This window comes from Verticillium nonalfalfae (assembly GCF_003724135.2).
Source record: "Verticillium nonalfalfae strain VnAa140/NRRL 66861 chromosome Unknown scaffold_9, whole genome shotgun sequence".
In the NCBI taxonomy this organism is placed as follows: domain Eukaryota; kingdom Fungi; phylum Ascomycota; class Sordariomycetes; order Glomerellales; family Plectosphaerellaceae; genus Verticillium; species Verticillium nonalfalfae.
In genome coordinates this window covers 234,773-256,296 of record NW_021167234.1, presented here as the reverse complement: position 1 = coordinate 256,296, position 21,524 = coordinate 234,773, and the positions used below count along the sequence as shown (strand labels likewise).

The 21,524-nt window shown below is 60.1% G+C and overlaps 8 protein-coding genes across 8 annotated transcripts; 3 read left to right on the top strand and 5 right to left on the bottom strand.

The window, feature by feature from the left end:
• Nucleotides 1-1,414: 1,414 nt before the first annotated feature.
• On the top strand, nt 1,415-3,005 carry D7B24_009232 (uncharacterized protein; the record flags this gene model as incomplete). The annotated part of the gene is made up of 3 exons (XM_028643308.1): nt 1,415-1,933; nt 1,987-2,179; nt 2,233-3,005. 3 exons carry the CDS (start codon nt 1,415-1,417, stop codon nt 3,003-3,005), a joined length of 1,485 nt encoding a protein of 494 aa, XP_028498359.1.
• Nucleotides 3,006-3,438: 433 nt separating this feature from the next.
• On the bottom strand, nt 3,439-5,222 carry D7B24_009231 (uncharacterized protein; the record flags this gene model as incomplete). The annotated part of the gene is made up of 2 exons (XM_028643307.1): nt 3,439-4,684; nt 4,741-5,222. 2 exons carry the CDS (start codon nt 5,220-5,222, stop codon nt 3,439-3,441), a joined length of 1,728 nt encoding a protein of 575 aa, XP_028498358.1.
• A 685-nt stretch (nt 5,223-5,907) lies between these two features.
• Nucleotides 5,908-7,770, top strand: CCT1 (T-complex protein 1 subunit alpha; the record flags this gene model as incomplete). Its single annotated transcript, XM_028643306.1, has 3 exons — nt 5,908-5,995; nt 6,067-6,152; nt 6,241-7,770. 3 exons carry the CDS (start codon nt 5,908-5,910, stop codon nt 7,768-7,770), a joined length of 1,704 nt encoding a protein of 567 aa, XP_028498357.1.
• Nucleotides 7,771-8,142: 372 nt separating this feature from the next.
• On the bottom strand, nt 8,143-9,348 carry D7B24_009229 (uncharacterized protein; the record flags this gene model as incomplete). The annotated part of the gene is made up of 1 exon (XM_028643305.1): nt 8,143-9,348. One exon carries the CDS (start codon nt 9,346-9,348, stop codon nt 8,143-8,145), a length of 1,206 nt encoding a protein of 401 aa, XP_028498356.1.
• A 1,479-nt stretch (nt 9,349-10,827) lies between these two features.
• D7B24_009228 (uncharacterized protein) lies at nt 10,828-11,737 on the bottom strand (the record flags this gene model as incomplete). The annotated part of the gene is made up of 2 exons (XM_028643304.1): nt 10,828-11,080; nt 11,202-11,737. 2 exons carry the CDS (start codon nt 11,735-11,737, stop codon nt 10,828-10,830), a joined length of 789 nt encoding a protein of 262 aa, XP_028498355.1.
• Nucleotides 11,738-13,927: 2,190 nt separating this feature from the next.
• Nucleotides 13,928-15,669, bottom strand: CPB2_4 (corticosteroid- binding protein; the record flags this gene model as incomplete). Its single annotated transcript, XM_028643303.1, has 5 exons — nt 13,928-14,523; nt 14,582-14,696; nt 14,778-15,028; nt 15,162-15,573; nt 15,646-15,669. 5 exons carry the CDS (start codon nt 15,667-15,669, stop codon nt 13,928-13,930), a joined length of 1,398 nt encoding a protein of 465 aa, XP_028498354.1.
• A 1,331-nt stretch (nt 15,670-17,000) lies between these two features.
• On the top strand, nt 17,001-18,304 carry D7B24_009226 (uncharacterized protein; the record flags this gene model as incomplete). The annotated part of the gene is made up of 3 exons (XM_028643302.1): nt 17,001-17,415; nt 17,512-18,070; nt 18,133-18,304. 3 exons carry the CDS (start codon nt 17,001-17,003, stop codon nt 18,302-18,304), a joined length of 1,146 nt encoding a protein of 381 aa, XP_028498353.1.
• Nucleotides 18,305-18,883: 579 nt separating this feature from the next.
• Nucleotides 18,884-20,694, bottom strand: D7B24_009225 (uncharacterized protein; the record flags this gene model as incomplete). The annotated part of the gene is made up of 3 exons (XM_028643301.1): nt 18,884-19,574; nt 19,665-20,485; nt 20,590-20,694. The coding sequence occupies 3 exons, from the start codon at nt 20,692-20,694 to the stop codon at nt 18,884-18,886; spliced, it is 1,617 nt and encodes a 538-aa protein (XP_028498352.1).
• Nucleotides 20,695-21,524: the final 830 nt, after the last annotated feature.

Here is a 21,524-nt window from a genome sequence, read left to right as displayed (position 1 = left end):
TCTGTACGCAATCCTCCCCATTTCCAAGTGCAAGCATACGGAGAAACACGAGACGAGGCAGACGCGGGCTGCTCATTGACTTGGTCCATGGTTCAGATGAATGTAGAGTCATGTCTAGCCCGTGATCCCAGAGCCTAGGGCTACCACGCAGCACTGCATTATGCTAATCGGCAGACCAAGTGATCGGACCGATCTCTCCGCAAAACTGCCCATCCCTTAAGGAATCTAGATCTGGTTGATACCGAATCAAACAAGTTTCGCATCGGCTTCCCCCTGGCCGCAAAAGAAGATCATGACGAGGGGGTCACGACCGAGTCTCCTAGCCAGAGCTACCAGAGCTACAATTATCCATAACCGTGCATCATCCACTGCTAGGCGCGTTGGAGGACAGCCTTGGGAACATCACAGCGCGCGGCCGGGGGACCCCTGTCTTGCCAGGGGCCACACTGCGTCTGAGAGCCAATCGCCAGTGTTCCTACGTATGAGACGTTTGACGCGACAGGTGGTGTCTGATTTTCCTCTTGATCGCCATTGACTCTTTTCTTGACATTTGTGCCCAGTGAGCCGTGACCAGGGCGAGCCACGCTTACAACCTGTCAGATCTATTTCGATGGATCTGAAGTAGATTGCTGTGCAAAGAGAGTTTTGATGTGCAGCTGTCTTTGACTGGCGGATCGCTTGGTTGTAACCCAGTTGTACTCCATTTCACTGCCATTTTATTTCGCCTTCACGATGTCTTCAGCTTCGCCGCAACACCAAGAATGTGTGTGTTATTGATATCTGGACAGACCTACACTTCTGGGATCTGTATAAGGGTCCATCAACAATAGCTATCTGGTCCACAGTTTGGCTGGCAGACTCTCCGAACCGAGCGGTGTAGTCTCAGCCAAGACTTTTTATTCTGAATATGGTAGCATTATACAGAGCTCCTGACAGGCCCAGCCCGCTCTCGGATCTTGTCACTACCGAAGTATCCTCCCAAGGCTCATCTCAAACAACTTCATTCGGCCTCTTGCCCCCGGTTTGTTGATGATCGGCATCTTGTTGCCCCTACTGGATGCTGCTTTAGACCCCTTCAACCGAGCTGGGCAGGGTGTGAGATGAGACGGAGGCCAAGCGCTCGACCAAGTGGTTTTCTGTCATCCCAACTCTGGTGGTCGTTGATGCCCATATAAGACGATCTCATCCGCGCCAGGTATGAGGTGGGCTTTTGGACTCATCAGCTCAAAACAGTCTCCTTCTGACCTATTCTTTCTTTCTACGGTTCTGTGAGCCTCCTTTGCTTCCCTTCTCTTCGTCCTGCGATCAACATTCTTTCCAAACCGCTGGGCCGGCCCTTCTTTATTTGTCTACATCGTTTGACAGTCCGTTATTCAGCACCAAAACTCATAGTCCAACTTCCCAAAAAGTCATCATGAAGTGCCAACACACCGCCATCCTTGCTGCCCTCGCTGGGCTCACTGCTGCTGAGGTTCCCCAGGAACACTCGCACGAGAAGTATCTCATCGCCGTCAACGAGCTCCTCCAGCTCAACAACCCCTTCAACATTGCCGACTCCGTCTTTGGTTTCCTCGGTGCCGCCGCCGCTGCCGACGGTGCGGGTGACGTGACCAACACCGACTGTCTGCAGCAGATCACTGCCGACTCGGCGTTCACAGGCGCCAAGACTGCCGGCGACATCGACGGCATGGCTAACGCCCTCATCTTCCGCGCCCTCGAGCGCAACAGTCTCTCCGTGGGCGAGCGCAGCGCTCTGTGCAACGAGACGGCTGAGAACCCGGAGATCGCCGCCATCTCGCAGCACCAGGATCCCGCGTCCGAGGGCGCCGCCGAGGAGAACAAGGCCATCACTCTGGCTCTGGCGCAGCAGCTTGCACTTATCGGAGCTGACCCCCAGCTTGCGCTCGAGTCGGGGACATTCCCCCCTGGCGAGGTGAGTGGCAATACAACGACGTGTTTCGGCAAAGTTGACTGACATTGTTGCAGATTGGGGACCCCACGGCCGCTGGCTTTACGTGCAACGACGCGACTGACCCCGTCGGCTGCATTTTTACTGAGAACCTCCTCGTGCCTGACGCGACCCCTGAGGAGATCGACGCTGCCGTTGCCGAAGTCCTTGCAGAGGGCGACGCCGCTGGCATTGCTGACGGTGGCAACGTGAACGATGCCCTCGTTCCCAGTAAGTACCCGTAAGTTGATTTAGCGATGTAAATTCGTACTGACGTTGTCAAGTCTGCGAAGCCATCGGAGCTGGTGCCGGTGCCGGTGCTGACGCCGGCGTCGTCGCCCCTCCCGCCAACGAGACCGCCGCCGCCGATCCTGCCGCCTCCGAAGCCGTCGCAGCCCCCGTCGAAGAAGAGGAAGCCGCCGCTGGCGACGAGGCCGCCACGGCAACAGAGAGCAACATCCAGACATTCACCGGCACCCTCGGCGGCGCCGCGCCAGCCGTCGTCTCCTCGGCCGCCAACGCCGACCGCCCCTTCTCCGTCGGCGACGCGACCTTCACGACCGCCAACGCAGCCCTCTCGCGCTCCTGCGCCGTGCAGAACAACGCCTGCTTCAACGCCGCCAACGCGGGCCAGCTCGCCGAGGGCACGGCCGCCTGCTCGGCGCAGGAGGACGACTGTCTCGCCGCGGCCCGCCTGCGCAAGGTCCGCCGCAACGCGCGCGCCGTCACCCGCGGCGCCGACGGCCGCATGCGCTTCGCCCGCGCCGCGCGCCTCGTGCGTCGCCAGAGCGACTTTGGCGCGTGCGCCGACCCCAGCATCCAGTTTGCCGAGGGCCTCGACGGCCGGGCGGAGGCGAGCTTTGGGCCGGCGGGCGACTTTGACCACGGCAGCGCCAACAACGTCGACATCATCACAAGCTTCATCTGTGGACAGCTGGGCTCACGGTGCGGCGCCGGCGAGGCCACCGTCGCTGCTTGCGAAGATGGTGCTGCTGCTGCGAGTGGGTTGGAGGGGGAACAGGCTGCTCAGGCTTTCAACTCTGCGCTCGGACTGTAAGGTGGAAAGATTGCCGGCCATTGTTGCAAAGGAGAAGTGAAGTGATATAGGGGAAAGGAGATTAGTCTGAAGAGATCTGTTTTGAACTCGATCGGCTTTGCTGCGATGATTATAATGTGACATGTGGTGCCTTTGCACTATTTAGCTTCGAGGTGACAGGGTTACGATGGGCACGTGTCTTCTACTTGCCACAAAACATATGGAACGAATTTTTCTTCCTGTATGAACTCTAACAACATCTCTTGACATGTCTTCTTCTTTCACCCGCCCTCAGCCAGAGGATGAACAAATTCCGCCATCGTGGTCTCATAATCCGAGTCATGCCGCATTTGATGGATATCCCCGGAACTCCCAAACATCCCCTGTGTACCAGAAACAACCTCATGTCCCCGCTCTCACCATCGTCGTCACCCGCCTTGCCGTCGTCGCACACTTAGTAGCTCCTGCCGAACATGACCCACTTCTTGGCGTGACTGGAGCACTCGGGGTTGAGACACTTGGTCTCGCCCTCGACGAGCCCCTCGGGCTGCTCAAAGGGAATGCAGAGACTCTTCATGCCCATTGTGGGGGCACGCTTGCCCTCGGGAAGAGCCTCATTCTCAGGGCTCGAGTTTGTGGTCATCTCCTTGATGCGGTCCTCGCACTTGCCGTCGAGGCAGAAGGGAATGATGACAACGTTCTTGGCATCAAGAGCGGGGACAACCTCGTCCCAGTTGGTCAGCTTGAGGCGGTGCTCGCGGAAGGACTTCTCAGCCTTGGTGTAGAGGTCGGACTGGATCGTCTCGAGCAGCTCGGGGACCTTGGTGGCCAGGTCGGCGATGGGGATCTGGCCCTTCTCACCAGTGTCGCGACGAGCGTAGCTGACTTGCTCCTTGGCAGCGTCCTTGGGACCGTACTCGAGACGCAGGGGCACACCGCGCAGCTCCCAGTCGTTGAACTTCCAGGCGGGGGTGTAGCCCTCGCGGTGGTCGGACTCGGTGCGCACACCGGCCTTCTTCAGCGTGTGGCGGATGTCCTCGACGCCCTCCTCGAGCTTCTTGCGGTCCTCGGCGGCCAACTTGGCCGTGATGCCTACGGGGATGACAATGGCCTGAATCTTGGCGATGCGAGGGGGCAGAACAAGACCCTTGTCGTCACCGTGGATCATGACCATGACACCGATGACACGAGTCGACAGACCCCACGAGTTTTGCCAGACGTGAATGTGGTTGCCCTTGTTGACGGGGTCCTCCACAGTAATGTCAAACATCTTGCTGAAGTTCTGGCCCAAGCAGTGAGACGTGGCACCCTGGATGCCACGGCCGTTGGATGGGATGTAGCCCTCGACGGTGGTAGTATAGAAACCACCAGCAAACTTCTCGTTCTCCGTCTTGGTTCCGCGAACGACGGGGACAGCGAGGAGCTGCTCGTACACGCCAGCGTAGAGCTCGAGAATCTCAAGAACCTCCTTGCCGGCGAGCTCCTCCGTCAGATGCGCTGTGTGACCCTCTTGCCACAGGAACTCCCTGGTGCGCAGGAAGGGGGTGGTCTGCTTGGCTTCCCAGCGGACGACCGAGTTCCACTGGTTCAGACGGAGAGGGAGGTCGCGATGGCTTCGGATCCACTTGGAGTAGTAGGGGTACATGACGGCTTCGGAGGTAGGGCGGACGGCCACGGGAACCTCGAGGTCCTTGTCGCCACTGTACAAAGGCATGTCAGCAGAGCGTGGGGATTGCGCCGATGGGAAGATTCTTACGCCTTGGTGACCCAGGCCAGCTCAGGGGCGAATCCCTCGACGTGGTCCTTCTCCTTCTCCAGCGACTTGGACGACAGGAAAATGGGGAAGCTCGTCTCCTCGACACCCATGAGCTCGATCTTGTCGGAGAACCACTTGCGAATGGCGCTCCAGATGTACATGGAGGCGGGGCGCAAGATGAAAAAGCCGGCAATCTCGTTGTAGTACTCGACCATCTCGGCCTTGAGGACGACCTCCTGGTACCAAGCCGAGAAGTCCTCGCTCTTGGAGACGGTGATGCCGATGATGTCGTCCGTCTTCTTGCCACCAACGACGGGGAGGGAGGCCTGTTTGGCGGCCTTTGCAGCCTTATCGGCGGCCATCTTGGCCTGCTTCTCAGCCTTCTTGAGAGCGCTCTTGGAGGGACCGGCAGGGGCGGCGGGCTGGTCCCCCTGGGCGGCCTGAGCCTGCTGCTCCTGGGGCTTCTGCTCGGAATCGGCCATTGCAATCAAGGATGGATACGATGGTCGAGTGTTGTCGTTGGAAGAGATAAGAATGGAGAGAGGCGGCAAGAAAAGGGACGCCCAAGGGAGGACTGAGTCACCGGCATACACACGCGATGGAGGGGGGGAGGAAGGGGAATGATTTGGGCAGCGGGAGGTCTACTACGATGTGCCTTGGCCCCTCCCCTCCACTGTACGAGGAGGTCCCTCAATAAAAGTTGCCCCGCACCAGAAACAGAAACACGGCAGGAGCCACCGCACGAAAAAGGACCTGGCCCAAATGATCAGGGCCCCTGGACGCGCCTGCCCGCTGCCCGCTGCCCGCTCAAGGCTGTGCGTCGCATTGAGGGGTACTGTGGCTGGAACCTTTATCGCCCAATCAGCTGTGCCCAATGGGAAGGCGGTGAGTGACAAGCATCAGCCACAGCCCGCCGGCATCAGGAAGAACTGCCCGACCGAAAAAAAGTTGCTGCTGCCAGGCGGCACACAGTCCGTAGCGGCACCAGGAGCTTCCATCGCCGTCCAGGCACAGAGACAGAATCGACCTTGAACCAGGAGATCCCACCCACCCCCCCTTCAGCATAGCACCGGGCATCACGAAAAATCCGAGCTTGCTTCCCCACGACAACCGACGTCGGCAGCCCATTCCATCACCCATTATCGGATTTCCTGCACACCTTGAACGATGGCGTCCATGTTCGAGCAGTCCGGGAGCGGTACCCTGTTCCTCGGCGGCCAGAAGATCTCTGGCAGTGATATCAGAGACCAGAACGGTAGGCTCGCAACTTGCATCTCCGTGATGCCTCTTTCTTTTCCTTTTTTTGCTGACGTTTTTTTCTTTCAGTCCTTGCGACCCAGGCCATTGCGAATGTCGTCAAGAGCTCCTTCGGCCCCAGCGGCCTCGACAAGATGATGGTCGACGACATTGGTGTATGCCTTCCCCTGGCTCGCTGCTGACCAACCCCCCCCCCCTTCCTCCCCTCCCCTGGACTTTGACCTGAGCTGACCTGTCCCCCAGGACGTCACCGTCACCAACGACGGCGCGACCATTCTCAGCCTCCTCGACGTCGAGCACCCTGCCGGCAAGATCCTCGTCGACCTGGCGCAACAACAAGACAAGGAGGTCGGCGATGGAACCACATCGGTCGTGCTCATCGCGGCTGAGCTGCTGCGGAGGGGCAACGAGCTCATGAACAACAAGATTCACCCGACCACCATCATTACTGGTTACAGGCTCGCCCTGCGCGAGGCTGTCAAGTACATGAACGAGAACATCAGCACCAAGGTTGAGAACATCGGCCGCGACTCCCTCATCAACATCGCCAAGACGTCCATGTCCAGCAAGATCATCGGCGCCGATTCCGACTTCTTCGCCAACATGGTCGTTGACGCCATGCAGTCCGTCAAGACGACCAACAACCGCAACGAGAGCAAGTACCCCGTCAAGGCTGTCAACATCCTCAAGGCCCACGGCAAGGGTGTCCTCGAGTCGGTCCTCGTCAAGGGCTACGCCCTCAACTGCACAGTCGCCTCCCAGGCCATGCCCACCAGAATACAAGATGCTAAGATTGCCGTTCTCGACATGAACCTCCAGAAGGAGCGCATGAAGCTCGGCGTCCAGATCACCGTTGACGACCCCCAGCAGCTCGAGCAGATCCGCGCACGCGAGGCTGGCATGGTGATCGACAGGGTGGAGATGATTCTCAAGGCCGGTGCCAATGTCATCTTGACTACCAAGGGTATCGACGACCTCGTGCTGAAGATGTTTGTCGAGCGTGGCGCCATGGGTGTGAGGCGGTGTAAGAAGGAGGATCTGCGTCGTATCGCCAAGGCGACCGGTGCCACCCTTCTCAGCACTCTCTCCGATCTCAACGGCGACGAGAAGTTCGACCCCGCTTACCTCGGCCACGCCGAGGAGGTTGTTCAGGAGCGCATCTCCGACGATGAGTGCATCCTCGTCAAGGGTACCAAGTCCCTGTCCTCGGCATCCATCATTCTGCGCGGCCCCAATGATTTCTCGCTCGACGAGATGGAGCGCTCTGTGCACGACTCTCTGTGCGCCGTCAAGAGGACACTGGAGAGCGGCACGATTGTGCCCGGCGGCGGTGCCGTCGAGACGGCGCTTCACATTTACCTCGAGGAGTTTGCCGGCACAGTGGGTTCGCGTGAGCAGCTGGCGATCGGCGAGTTTGCACAGTCGCTGCTTGTGATTCCCAAGACGCTGGCGGTCAACGCCGCCAAGGATGCGTCGGAGCTCGTGGCACAACTGCGTTCGAGGCACGCGCTCTCACAGCGCATCCAGGAGGGTGAGGGCAACGAGGACGAGAAGTCGGTGGCGCGGAAGAAGGCCTACAAGAACTACGGCCTCGATCTGACCCGCGGTAAGGTCATTGACGAGATCAAGGCCGGCGTGCTGGAGCCGACGATCAGCAAGACGAGGCAACTCAAGAGTGCCGTGGAGGCGTGCATCAGCATTATGCGCATCGACACACTTATCAAGCTGGATCCCGAGCAGCGCGGCGAGGAGGACGATGGCCACGGCCACTAAAGGAGGACAGCGCGCGGCTGCGGTCCGAGGGCTCACAAAGACGAGATGACGAACCGAGACGAGAACGCTACGAGGATGAAAATGGGGTGCACGTGTAGGAACACCTAGAGCTGATTCATAGATGGACCAACTTCGCAATGATACCTTGGTATGCCTGCTCATTGCTTCTCTCTCTCTCTCTCTCTCTTTCTCTTTCTCTCTTTCTCTTGTTACCCAACCTGTTGCCGTTGCGAAGACTCCCCTGCTCATCTGTATGTGTGTACGCGGCGCGCATGCATGCTTCAGCTGTTTGCTACTGATTTCTAGAGGTTGCGATGCTGCCATCTACTGCAAGCGATACTCCCTTTTGCCCCTACACCAACCGCAGACGCACTAACACCAGCCAAACTTCTCGTTGGCAACCCAATCAACCTCGCCATCACCGTACCACATGAGGCACGCGATGCTCGTGTCCTGCCTGTCGACAAACTCGTGTGGCAAACCCGCCCTGTCGATGGCAGCCCGCAGCTTCGCCGTCGGGTTCCACAGCTCGACATTGTTCACCTTCCACGCAGCGGCCTCTTCCCGCGCGAGCCCGAGAATGGCGCCCATGGCCTCGGCCAGGTACGCCTCGTCGGCGGCGTCTTCGTCCTCGATGGAGACACGCAGGATGTGGAACGTGTTGCCCTCGGGCTTCTTGAGGCCGCCGTAGTAGCCGCGCGTCCAGACGGCCCAGACGCGGTTCCCCGGCGCGCCGAAGACGGCGCCGCGGATGGTCGGCGTCTTGCCGAAGATGTGCGTCGTCATAAAGTCCTCGCGCATCAGGTGCCAGAGCGTGGCGTCGAGGTCCGGGATCAGGGCGACGCGCGTGCGGCTGTCGGAGGTGGGACGCGCCAGCTGCGCGCGGAGCAGCTGCTCGTCGAGGGAGCAGAGCACGGCGAGCTCGTGGTAGCCGATGTGCGTCAGGTTGGCGGACGGCGACGGCTTCGTCTCGGTTTCTGGAGACGCCGACGTGGCCGGCGGGAAGGACAGGTGGGCCGACTCGTAGGCGGGCCAGCCGCTCTTGGCGTAAAAGGTCTTGCCAATGTCGGAGAAGAGGATGGAGAAGGCGACCTCGCGGTCGCTGTCGGCGGCGCCGCCGGGGCTGCCGCGGCCGGAGGCGGCCGAGGGTGACGGCGGCGCGGTGGCGAGGGCGCGGCCCTGCCAGGTGGCGAGGTGTGGGCCCAGGAGCTTCATCATCTTGGAGGCGTAGCCGTTGCCGCGGTAGCGGGGCTCGGTGAAGACGGAGGCGATGCCGTGGGTGACGCCCTCGCGGACGGTGCCGTCGGGGCTCGCGACGAGGCAGCGCTTGCGGATGGACTCGCAGGAGGAGAGCACCGGGCGGGCGCCGGGGGCGGCCGAGGGGTCGGTGAGGATCCAGTGCGTGATGCCGCCGTTGCGCGACTGCGGCACCGTCGTCAGGAAGTGCTCACGGCGGTGGTAGACGTCTAGGTCGAGGGCGGCGCCCCAGGTGGGGTGCGTGGCCGTCCACGTCGCCGTGCGCTCGTCCGGCGTGGGAATGGCGAGGGCGAGCTCGGGGGCCTCTGCGTGAGAACCCATGTTGTTTCTACTACTGTGCTTTTTTTTCCCCTGAAAGACTATGGACGGTTGAGGGTTGAAGTGATACTTTTCGGTGATGAGTGAGGAGTGAGGAGTGATGAGGCTGAGTGCGTGAGGCTCTCGGCTTTCTGGTGATGGAACCCTTTTAGGCGAATGAGACGAAGGTGGGCGGGCGAGCGAGCGAGCCAAGCGAAGTCTGGGGTAAATGGGGCTTATAAGCGCCAGACGAGTCAATGAACGAACCCCCCCGAGTTCCATTTTCTTTCTTCCTCTCGTCGTCTTCTGCTTTTCCCCATTTTCCACGCCCTACGCACGCCCTCCAGCTCGAGACTGGCGAGGATGGCGAGAGACGACCCCACCACCCCCCTCAACATTGACCTGACCTGCCTTATCCTGCTTCACTCGGTGCGAATCATGCGTTGTGTCAATGCTTGTTTCTCTGGCGGGTGGTCCCTTGGCCCCCGCGCGTTCCAGGTTTCGACAGAGCCGTCTCGCTTCCTCTGCGACCACGCCCCCTCCCTCTCCTTGACTTTTTGTGTTTTTTTTGGGGACGTCTCACCAGAGCAGGTCAGCAGGCCGCTCTGGAGCCGCGCCGTACCATGTACTTTTACGTCATTGGATCGAGGGGCCATGTCGTGGCTCTGGCGCGCGACAGGCCAAGAGCCGAAACCAAGAAGACAGGCGGTCCGCCGCTTGTTAGGTAATTAGTTCGATGACCCGGATGGAAGGGGGTCCAGAGCGGTCACCAAGTGCGAAGAGGAGAGAAAGAAACAGCCGGCATGCTACAGAGAGTGGTAAGGGCACAGGGGAGCAGCTAGCATGGGCCGCCTGTCACGGGTGCGCCGGCGGCGTTTCCCCTCATGCTCGTGCGGGCGCGGGGTCGTATCGGCGCCGGCTGAGCCGACGGTAGGCGGGGGTTCACTCGGCCGGCGCCATCCGTTCGTGTGAGGGATGCGGGGTTGTTGGACACGTTGGCCGTACAGGCGTTGAGGGCCCCTCGAGCCGATCTGTGGGAGGCCATGCCAGGATGCCATGCCATCCGTCGAGGGCTTGAGGGTGGTGCTACCAAGTGTTGGACGCCCAGAGGGCCAGGCGAGAGCAGTGTGACGTTGTTGTGTCTCTCGATATGCTTTCTCTTATCTGCAGCGCCCGGCGCTGACGCTGTGCGACCTGGTGGCCATGAGCCATGCATCACGATGATCGCGTGTGATTCGTCTGATAGCAGGCATACGTCAGATGTGGTAGTGAAGTGCTGGTGGAGCATGCATCTCTGTTCGATCTGCTTGTAGTCTTGCCAAGAGAATCAATCCTCTGCGATTCGATCCGCTGAGACCCGGGTTCAGCCTCATTCTCCCTCCGTGATCTGTCTGCCCATGATCTGTCTGCCCATGATCCATCTGCCCATGATATCGCCCGCTTACAATTGCCGCCGTCATTTCTCATCATGGTCCCAACTCAAACAGATGCCGTCCTCGGCAGCTACTCGCGCGATGGACTCGGCAGAAACACCTTGTCCGTGCTTCCCTGCTCGTCAGCATCCCGATAGCCCGATGGCGGCTCCATCCCGCCGGCCTCCGCATCGACGCCATGCCAAGATGGAACGACAACGCGCACCGGCGGTTCGTTCGTGTCGGCATCGTGGAAGTACTGGATCGCGTCCCCGCTGGGCGTTGTCATTCTGAGGCGGTACACCTCGTTCGCGGCTCGTCCCATGAGTGCGATGCGCACCACGCTGCCGAGGTCAGCTTTTTTTGTACATTGAAACAACAAGAAAAAGGAAAAAAGCCACGTCATGTGTTGTTGAAACGGCTGCTGCCGCGCAAAGGGGGGGGGGACGAGGGAAGCACACTCACATGGCGATCCCCATGCACAGAACCGGCCACCCCTTGCCCCCGCGGCCGAACCAGTTGGGCGCCCAGTAGCCGCCGAGCATGATGTACAGGTAGAGCGCCAGCAGGACGGCGTGCAGCACGACGAGGAAGGCCTCGGCGGCGGCCGTGACGGCGGGCCGCATGCCGCGCCGCGCCTTGAAGTGGCGCTGCACCACGGCCCACTCGGCCAGGTCGTACGCCAGCGCCACGACGTGCGCCGGCAGCCCGAAGCGCAGGGGCGCGCGCGTGCCTTCGCCGTGCGTCGCGGCGGCGACGGGCATGCCGGCGACGGCGACCATGGTCGCGGCGCAGCGGAGCCCGAGCTTGGCCCAGTGCCAGGCGGGGCTCCAGGGCGTGAGGCGGCGGCGGCGGAACGGCGGCGGGGCCGTTTCGGTGGCGGCGTCGTGGTCGTGGTCGTGGTCGTGGTCGTGGTCGGGGTCGACTGGCAAGGTGGAGGGCCACGGCGCCGCCGCTTGCTTGCTGGACGAGGCCTTGGTCGTGTCGATGAGGGATTGCATCTTGGACGTTGCTGGAGAGAGAGAGACAGGGAGGGAGGGCATAAAACCTGATGGGACGGCCTGACTCGCTGTGGAGGATTGCTAGGTATCTATCAAAGAGGATGGAGGACTGCGATGAGAAGCGGATTGGTGGTGGTGGCAGCCATCATGTTGGACTTATATGGCGGAGAACCTCCGAGAGTCCGGAAGGATTTGGTCCCCGATCAAGCCTGTTGGTGATGGCGACAAGACTGCTCTCAGGAACGTATGTTGACAATCGGCAAACCCTGTTTCGACTGCAAGGCCCGAGACGCTGGCGAGGAACATGTCGAGCGCGTCTGGTGCTCATTGGATCCTATCTCGCTGCCTATGCCTCTGTGTCCTGGGGGCGAGCCGCACGGCCAATCCCCACGGCGCAAATGCTGATGCCTGGTCGCGATTGATCTCCGTGCGCCTGCAGCTTCAGGGGTTGGGTTGGGCGGAATCCTTCTCGCCAAGACAGCCTGTGGTGGATGGGCCTGGACCCTGCCCTTGTGAAGCGGCAACTAGGGGAGAGCCAAGCTTAAATTCGTGGCGATGAAGGGTTGATGGACTCAAAGCTCCACTCGAGGTTGCTGTGTAGGATATCGAGATGTGTCGGAGTTCCGGAGTCAAAAAATGGCTTCTAATGGCGTTGGAACGACCTGTCATACATGGTCTGATATGATGAGTAGCACGAGACGTTGGCAAGGCAACTAGTGAACGTCCATTCGAATCGAAATCAACGGCGCAACTTGGCTCTCATGCGCCTTCTTGTGGGACAATGTGGCCTTGACAAAGTATGTTGTGGGCTGGAGATTGTGGGAAAGGAAGTTCATTTTCTGGAGTATGGTGCGTCTACAACTGATCGAGACCATGATTTGTTCAATGTGGATGCAGACGAGACTGCGCTTCCCGCACATCATTTCGATACTTTCCCTGCGAATTTCGCCATCAGTCGCGAGTTCCAATGTCAATCCAACGTGGCAGATCCAAAGGCGTACCAGATCGATCGCTACGCCGAAATCAGGACCAGATTGACGAACCTGGCGTCAGACTCTTCGGGTACGTGATGCTCTCCGGGGAATCGGAACTTCACAGGTCCGGCAATATGGCCAGGCTTGGAATGAGAATATTTATAGCCGAGGAAGGAGACTCCCATTTCAGACAGCCCGTACTATACCTAGACCAGCCAGGTATTGCGAGGCTTGCAGTGAATATCTTCCCGGGTCTGGCATCTGAGAGAACTTCTCTCTCAGTTGGCCAGCCGAACTCGGCCTTTGAAACTCTTTGTGTAGTATGACAGACACGAACATGAGCCTTCGCAGTAGCAGTCGATGCCTTACTTTGCAATAGTATTCTGAGATCCTCAAATGCAGTTGTCTTTCGGAGTTGTTGCCTTCAGCATGGACCACGGGACTGGCGGAGACATCTCAGGAGATACCAGCCAAATGCCATTCCCAGAGCCGCGGGTTTGAAAATGAGGATAGCGGAGCCCAGGCAGCCGGGGACCGGGCTTTTCGAGGACCATCCAATGCCACGACATACTTGACTACCGATGTAAGGCATGGCCTAGTGACTCAGGTCCAATGCTCATGATTCTCGAGGTGCCGACGCCGAGACCTTTGCCATTCAGATACGTCTTTGCGCTCGACCCATGTATTGGCTGTCTGGTCATGCTGCGGCAATCTCAGACGCAATATCGAGAGCGGTCTGATACATGATGTTGTGTATGAAGACAGTGTGCCAAGTCTGTTCTGAAGCAGATGGCTCATTTCGATGAATACAGAACGAATTACGATCGGAAAACGAAAATTCTTGCTGTGAATTGCAGCAAGGGATGCGCAATGATTACAAGAGCACGATATTGAACATGTCCATTTACTCACTACGGTCAAACCCCAATCAAGAGGCGCATAGTTGGGAATTCGGCTGGATGTATGATTAGAGAACTCGAACACACCTCATTTGTGTCCCCGCCTACTCGTGTCTGACAAGAGCACCAAGACAGCTTTCGGAGGCATCTCGCACAACTGGTGTTGCCCAGTTTGTAAGTGAAAAATCACAATCACGTAGGCACACGACACGAGGATTGATAATCATGAAGCATACGTGCATACAATACAACAGAGCGAGCCTCGATGGATGAATCGAATGGCAACCACGCTATGCGTACGCTCGGCCTGTAGCGGCTTACGCGACGGACAGGACGTACTGCAGACCAGCCCACTGCTCCTCGACGTTGGGACGGATCTGCTCGGGCGGCAGGACAAAGCCGCCGGCGCCAGCGGACGCGGGCCTCAGCTCAATGGTCCAGGCAAACTCGGCCTCGACGGCGCCCGAGTGGAAGTCGGGGGCGCTGCCGGTGGTGGCGTAGAGCTCGCGGCAGCTGGAGCCGTAGACGTACTTGGAGCCGTGGACGGCGAAGACGGCGTCGGCGTAGCACTTGGCGACGTGGACCTGGCGCTCAAAGTTGGGGGGCACGACGGAGCAGTCGTAGCCGTAGGGCTGCAGGGCGTACTGGCCGTAGGAGTGGAAGTCGATGAAGAGCTTGACGCCGTGCTTGGCCTTGACCGTCTCGGTCCAGGCGACGAGCGAGGCAATCTCGGGCGTGTCGGCGGCGGCGAGGCCACGGTAGGTTTCGCCGCAGGGGTTGTCCGAGGCGCCGCCCGGGTAGTGCCAGCCAAAGGGCCAGTTGCGGTTGCCGTCGGTGCCGACGCACGTCGTGTTGGCGCGGGGCTGACGGTTCTTGCGCCAGAGGCGGGTTGACGTCTGGGTGAAGACGAAACCTGGGGGTTGGGTTAGCGGGGTTGGAACGTTGTAGAGCGAGCATGCTGAGACACGCACCGTCGGGGTTCACAAAGGGAATGACGTAGTAGTCAAACTTGTCGACGAGAGCTTGGGTGCCCTTGTCGCCCTCGAGATAACCCGAGATGAGCTTGTAAGCGAGGTACTCGGTCGTCTGCGGCCGTTAGCCTTGGGTTTCGAACGGACGCTGTCGTCGACTCTTCGTTTTCACCCGAACCAGAGTTCCGCCACGTACCAGAGCAGACACCCACTCGCGGGCGTGGACGGTCGAGTGCCACGACACGGCAGGGTTCGCATCCTTGCCGTCCTTGCCCCAGAAGTGAATGCCGTAAATGTCACGGCCCTCGTACGACTTGCCGGCGACGAAAAGCTCCGAGTTGTTGGGGAACGAAGCGTGCAGGTCGTCGAAGAAGTCGCCGTGCTCGGCGTAAGGGTGATAGGCGTCCCACCAGGACAGGTCGGGCAGCGTAGAATCATCATTTTGCCCTGTGTGAAGAGGGAGGGAGAGAGAGTCAGTAACAGCGACAGCGCCAGCCATTCAAAGTTTCAACGGTGCGGACGAATGACGTGGGGGGAAGTCTTTGTCTCGGCCACGCAACAGCTGAAAGAGAAGACGTACTCCGCTGGTAGACGTTGCCCTGGCTCTCAGCCGCAATGTCGGCGCCGAGATCCTCCTGGAGCAGCTCGCTCGCGAGACCGAGGGCCTTGAAGGCGTCGAGGTTCTCGGGGGCGATGGCGACGTCGAGGTGGCCGGGCGCGTGGTGGTCATCCTCGACAATGGCATCGAGGGCCTCGAGCTGGGCCTGGACGGTGGCCGTGTCGCTGCCCGTGGCGACGCGGAAGACCTGGTAGCCGTCGTAGGTGACAAACTCGGTGGCGGCGACGGCGGCGACGAGGACCGCGAGGGTGGCGGTTCGGAACTTCATGGCGAAGCAGGAGAGAGAGAGAGAGAGAGAGCTCCAGGGATACCGGTCAAAGAGAAGGATGAGCCTGCCAAAGGACGCGTAGACCGACAGCCAGCGTAGAGGGTCCTGTTGAAAGAGTATTTATGCAGCACATCAGAGCAGCGTCCATGGCCATCGGTTTCCGAGTTAGGAAGCTACCTGTGCCATCTCCACGTGCGGCATAGTGGTGTGCTGGCGCGGTGCCTTGGCGGAGGGACGGCGGGTGCAACGCTCTGAAGCGGTCGAGTGCGTATGCAACAGTCAGAGACGGCGCAGAGGAAGAGAGGGCGCGTGCTGACGAGCTGACGAACCGGGTATGGTCAAGTCAGCGCCCCCAGACGGACTGGAGGCGTGGCGCATGTCGCGATCCGCCCAGGCCGTCGGTCGATCGTCCGCACAATTCATGGTTGACCGGACCATGGCTTGACAGAAAAGAACATGGTGGATGGGCATCCCCAACAGGGCAGGTCGTAAGGAGGAACGGCGGATCGTCAGTCCACGGGGCGAGCACGCAAGAGCCGGCCCCGCCATGCCGAAGCGACCCGCTTTTCCGCCGGTGCCTCCTGACTATCTGGTCCGGCGCTGCCTGCCTGGTTTGTGGTCGATGGGTAGGCTTCAATGTAGGTTGGGTTCAATGGGTGCGAGGCTGATGCCAATTCCCTTCATGTTCATGGCTCGGAATTGTTGCCGTGAATCGACAGAAGAAATAAATGCCCGACGATAAATGACCGCGGCTGCCAACCTCTTCGTGTCGTCATCCGGCCCATGCTCTGTCGAGAATGGCGCAATGGGCCGTGTCTGTCAACCTTCCCAAAAGGACAAGGCCAGGCTGCATGGGAGGGCGGAGCCGCATGACGAGGGACCGTGTCTGCATGCTCGGTGCTTGCCTGCCGTGCAGAGATCCCATGTTACCAAGAGGCTGGCTGACTTGAGGAGGAAGCCGCCACTGGATTGGGGCCGGATTGAGGGACGATGGGATTGATGCCAGAATCACATGTTTGCACCAGTCATTGAAGACCTCCGTTGACCAAGTCGAATCGTTGGCACCATTGGTATATCTTGTGGCAAGTCTGACATGACTGCATTCACATGGCGAGTTGCCTTCACATGGCGAGTTGCCTTCACATGGCGAGTTTGTTCATCTCGTGAAGCACTGAAGCACAGAACCACGGCTGGCCAACCTCAGGGCATCGTGGCCAAGCAATGGAAGGCACCGGCCACGATCAATGACTCATCACGCCGCTCGATGCCTCACACCTGCCACCAGCTGCAGCCTTCCCTCTGCGCGCGCCTTCCACGTGCTGGACGCCGTGGCCATGATGACTCGAGGCCGCCGCCGGTCATCGCCATCGACCTGCTCTCCTTGCTGATAAGCTTCGACCTCTGTCCGTTCGCCAGAGGCATCTTCACCTTTTGCATCCTTCATCTCCTCGACCCTCGACCGAGCCATTGGTCTCGCAGGAATCCCCTTCACACCCATCCCCCGTTGGCAATCGCTACCCCGCATCGCCACTATGCCTGGCCTTTACAGCGCTGTGCCCCCTCCATCTGAGGCCCCGCGTCCGGCTGCATCACCAGCTGGTAAGGCAGCCTCGCCGTCGCCAAGGACCCCTTCACGCCAGAACAACCATGCGACACCGCCCGGCGTCATCGATATTGAGGCCTGGACCATCTCCGCCCTCCAATCCCTGAGCGTCAGTCCCATCGCGCGAGGTACCGGTTCGCCACTCACCATCCCGCTGGACGAAGCTCCCAAGCAGACGGAGGACAAGCCCCAGGCTGAAGGGACGAGACGAACAGTCACCATCGCAGTCGATCCGCGTGCCGACCCCATTCGAAGGCCCCTGAGCCGTCGTGACAGCTTGAAGTCGAGAGATGCCGCGCTGAAGGGCAGCGAAGGCAGCCGACAGCGCCGCCGCTGGGAGAATGGTGAGTCCCCATCTGGTCACAGGCCTGACTTGTCTGATGCGAGACACGCCTCGACCCCTTCCTACGCTACCACGTGCTGACAGCGCCTCCCTCCAGACCGCCTCATCGGCGTGCCCAACGCCCAGCCGCCCATCCCCTCCGACTTTGAGCCTCGCCCGACACACCCCATCCACCACGTTCCCTACCACCTCGCCGCCTTCTGGGATCGCGACTCGCCCACGTCGGCCTCTGTCCGCCAGCGCCTCGACACAAAGTCTCTCGCCCAGCAGGCCCGCCGCAAGACGCAGCAGCTCGCCAACGGATCCGCCACCGGCCGCGGCGCCGGCATGGTGCCGCGCGACCTGCGCGATTACACCAAGCGGTCCCCCGCCATCAAGAACTGGGTCCGTTTCCTCGAGGAGCCCGTCCGCAACTTTGTGCGCCAGCAGCGCGGCGACGCCCCCGTAGACGAGGACACGGATGCCGAGGGCCTGGACAGCGAGGACGAGGAGATTGTCTTCGTTGGCCGCAAGAACCAGCCCACGCCTGCTGCTGCCGCTGCTGCCGCTGCCAAGGCGCAGGGCTGGAAGAAGGCGACGCGCGACGACGGCAGCGGCAACCTCGAGACAGGCGTTGTCTTTGACGAGCTGGGCGACGACGAGAGCGCGTCCTTCAAGTTGGTTCCCCCCCGAGAAGCGGCCCCACGAGGAATCGTTTACTGACTTGGTCTTTTCGCAGGCGCTGGCTCACACACTCCATCTCCGACTACTACGGCCTCGAGTCGCGCTCCGTCACAACAGGGACACCCGCCCGACGCGTCGTCTACATTGGCTCGAAACAACTCGAGACCAACCACAGGGGGCCCAACGCCAGTCACGACCTTCCGCGGCCCCTCTGGGAGATTTGCTGAGGCGCGCGCGCTCTTTTTTCGCGCGAGCACCCTGCGAGGGGCTTCCGATGAGCCCCAGTGTGACATGTCTTGTATATCCCACCCATTTATCTGCCTCTGCATATCGTCGCCGTTGGTGTAGAGCTCCTTTCCTTCTGCGAATACGACGCAATACACGGCCGACTCATGGCCACCTTTGAGATTGGCCTCTCACGTGGCTCTTTGCTTGCTCTTGTGTAGTGCTTCTTGCATGAAAAAATTGACATGTCAAGACGTATGGATATGACATGAACCATTTTGACCAACAGTAATGCGCGCGAGAGTCTGTTTTGCTGTACCAGAGAGGAACTAACCACAGCGTGGCGTCATACTACTGTAGGCCTCGCGTCCCTCCATCTCTCACCTCACCCGTGTACCCATGGAGTCTCCAAAGATGCATCTCGTCCAGGCCTCGAAAGGGGGGCAGTTCAGTCGACGCCTCAGAAGTTGCTAGATCGTGGCTGGGAAAAGCGTCTGTGGAATGAACGGTTAGAGATGGATCAGACATAAGCTCAAGCTAGAGGCGCTCTGGATTTCGAACAGCACCCATGCATGCCTCACCTACTCCTGAGATGAAGCCGGTTCCCTGAGCTTCACTCTCATCCTCATGCTAGACCTAGGCCGCGCCTCCATGCCAATCTCCTGGAACGCCAGATCGCCCACCAGCTTGTCGAGATCCATGTACATCACCCTCTCACTCGTGCCCTCGACCACCGTCTCGAAGTCAAACCACCGCGCCGTCAGCAGCAGCATGACCCGCAGCTCATCCATGGCCAGATCCTGCGCAATGCACGCACGGGGCCCCCTCTCAAACGCCCGCCACGCATACCGGTGCGTCGCCGCCCCCTCCTCGCCGAGGAAGCGCTCCGGGCGGAAGACCTTGGGATCGCCCCAGAGCGAGGCGTCCATGTGCGACGTGTGCGCGCACGGCACGACCATGACGCCCTCGACGGGGTACGCGCGCCCCTGCCACGAGAGCGACGTCGTGCCCGGCGGCGCCGCGCGGATGGTAAAGCCGATGGGGAAGAAGCGCAGCGTCTCCTTGATGACGGCGTTGGTGTACTCGAGCCTGTTGGTCCGCTTGGGGTCCTCTTCGATCAGGGCGACCGTCGCGTCGAGGCCCGGCGCGAAGACCTCGTCGTGCTCCCTGCGCAGACGCGCCATGGCTTCGGGGTGCACGCTCAGGAGCATCGCTGCAAAGGTGAACGTGTCCGTCGTTGTGCCGTGGCCGCCGAGCAGCAGTGCTTTCAGGCTGGATTCGTTAGCTCGCTCGATATTCATTGCTGCTGTCCTTTCCCCCGTTTTACAAGAGGCAACAAAATAAGGGGCAACGAATGCTCACTTAGTCACGGCGTCCTCGAAGAACCTCTCGTCAAGAGGCACACCCGGCAGCGCCTGGATACGGTCCAAAACAATGCGGTCCATGATGCTTCGCGCCTGCCGCCTTGAAGGCAGCGCCTTTTCATCCAAGAACGTCTTATGCCTCTCCGTCATCGACGCGGCGAGCGTATCGTGCACCCGCCTCCTCAGCGCCTCGAGCTCGGCCTGCGCGCGCCGCCTCGTAAGCGGGTTCCAGCTGCCGAGCACCGTCGTCGCCGGGCTGATGGACGCGCGCAGATCGTGCAGCAACGGCGACCCTTCCCTCTGCGCCTCGAGCGAGTACCCAAAGACAATCTTGCCGACAACGTCAAAGACCATCTTGGCGCTCTCCTCCTCCATCGAAAAGGCGGCGTCATCGTCACGGGCCAGGGCGCGCAGCCGCGCGTGGAAGACGAGCACCTGCTCGGCAATCATGCCGAGCATGGGCTTGACGTACGTCGGTGTGAAGCCCGAGCCGACCATGCGATGGTTCGCCTTCCAGCGCTCGCCGTTGGACGCCGCGATGCTGTCCTTGCCGGTGAAGGGGCGCAGAAAGTTCTCAATGGTCGGGTGCTTGGGGTATGAGCTCACCGAGAGCACCTGCATGGCGGCGTCCGGGTCCGTGATGACCATCTGCGGCTCCATGAAGGGCCACGTGTCTATGTAAAAGATGCCCGGCAGCGCAAACTTGTGCGACATGTATGTGTAAAAGTGCTGCGGGTGCGTGTTGGCCGGGAACCGCGCCATGACGTCCTGGAAGACGCCGATGTGGCCGAACAGGAGTGAGTGGCCTGGCGGTTGAGGCTGTTTGTTTTTGACACCCCCTCGCAGTCAGTTCATCGTCGAGCTGGGTCGGGCGCGGAACGGGCCCGGTGTGGTGAAATTGAGGCTGGACGTGGGCGACTTACGAGATTTCTGAAGAACAGGCGTGCGCGCACGAGCTTGAAGACGCCAAACACCAGGGCCGCCACGGCGGCGCTGAAGGCCAGAAGCGAGTTGGAAACACCAAACATTGTGAGCGCTTATGTCGCGGCACACTGTCGGGAGACTCTGTCGACTCGATTGCCCGTCGCGACAAGCACGAAAGCGAAAAAGAGAAACCCTCCTGGCGGACGACAAGCCCGCGGTCGAAACTCGACGAAATCCCTCGTCAACGCCGCAAGCCACCATGCAGGAAGGCCCCTCCTCACCCTGGCTACCTACCCACCAGCAAGCACATGCTTTTTTTGGTGAGTGGTGCGGCAACACGCTGAAGACTCATGCAGGCTAGAGGGACGATCTGATAAGATCATCTGATTAGATCATCCCTCAGTGGTCTCGCGAGATTACATAGCGTCAGTTTAGCTTTCGGCTAACCCCCAATTCGTGCTCGAGACCGCCAGGAGAGGTGGGAAGCCGGCATTTCGTAGCCGGACAGGCACTGCAGAAATATCCAAGGGAGAAGAGCTGGGCGCAAGGCGAGGGATTGTAAGGTAAAGCAAGGTAGGCTACCCCGCTCTGAGGGCATCCAACAGTTGGGTACGGTTCTGCTGACTCCGCAAGGTAACAGGATCCTTCTTATATCTATAGAAAACATCAGCGCTCGACACTCTCTCCTGTGTCCACCAAAATCAAGGCATCGTGCGCCGTTTCTGTTCAACCACGCGCTAGTGTCCTGTCGTCGTGATGTAGCACGCTGTCATGCCTGGAGTAGTAAGATGCGCATTGTATTCGATTGATTCGAAAGGAGTTTCGCGGCGGGCCAAGGACGGCAATTGCTCATCTCTTCGGGGTCTCTCATGAGGCGAGCAATCGACACCCTCTTCTTGCTTGGGACGGCCATCCTCCCTCTACGTAGTCCCTC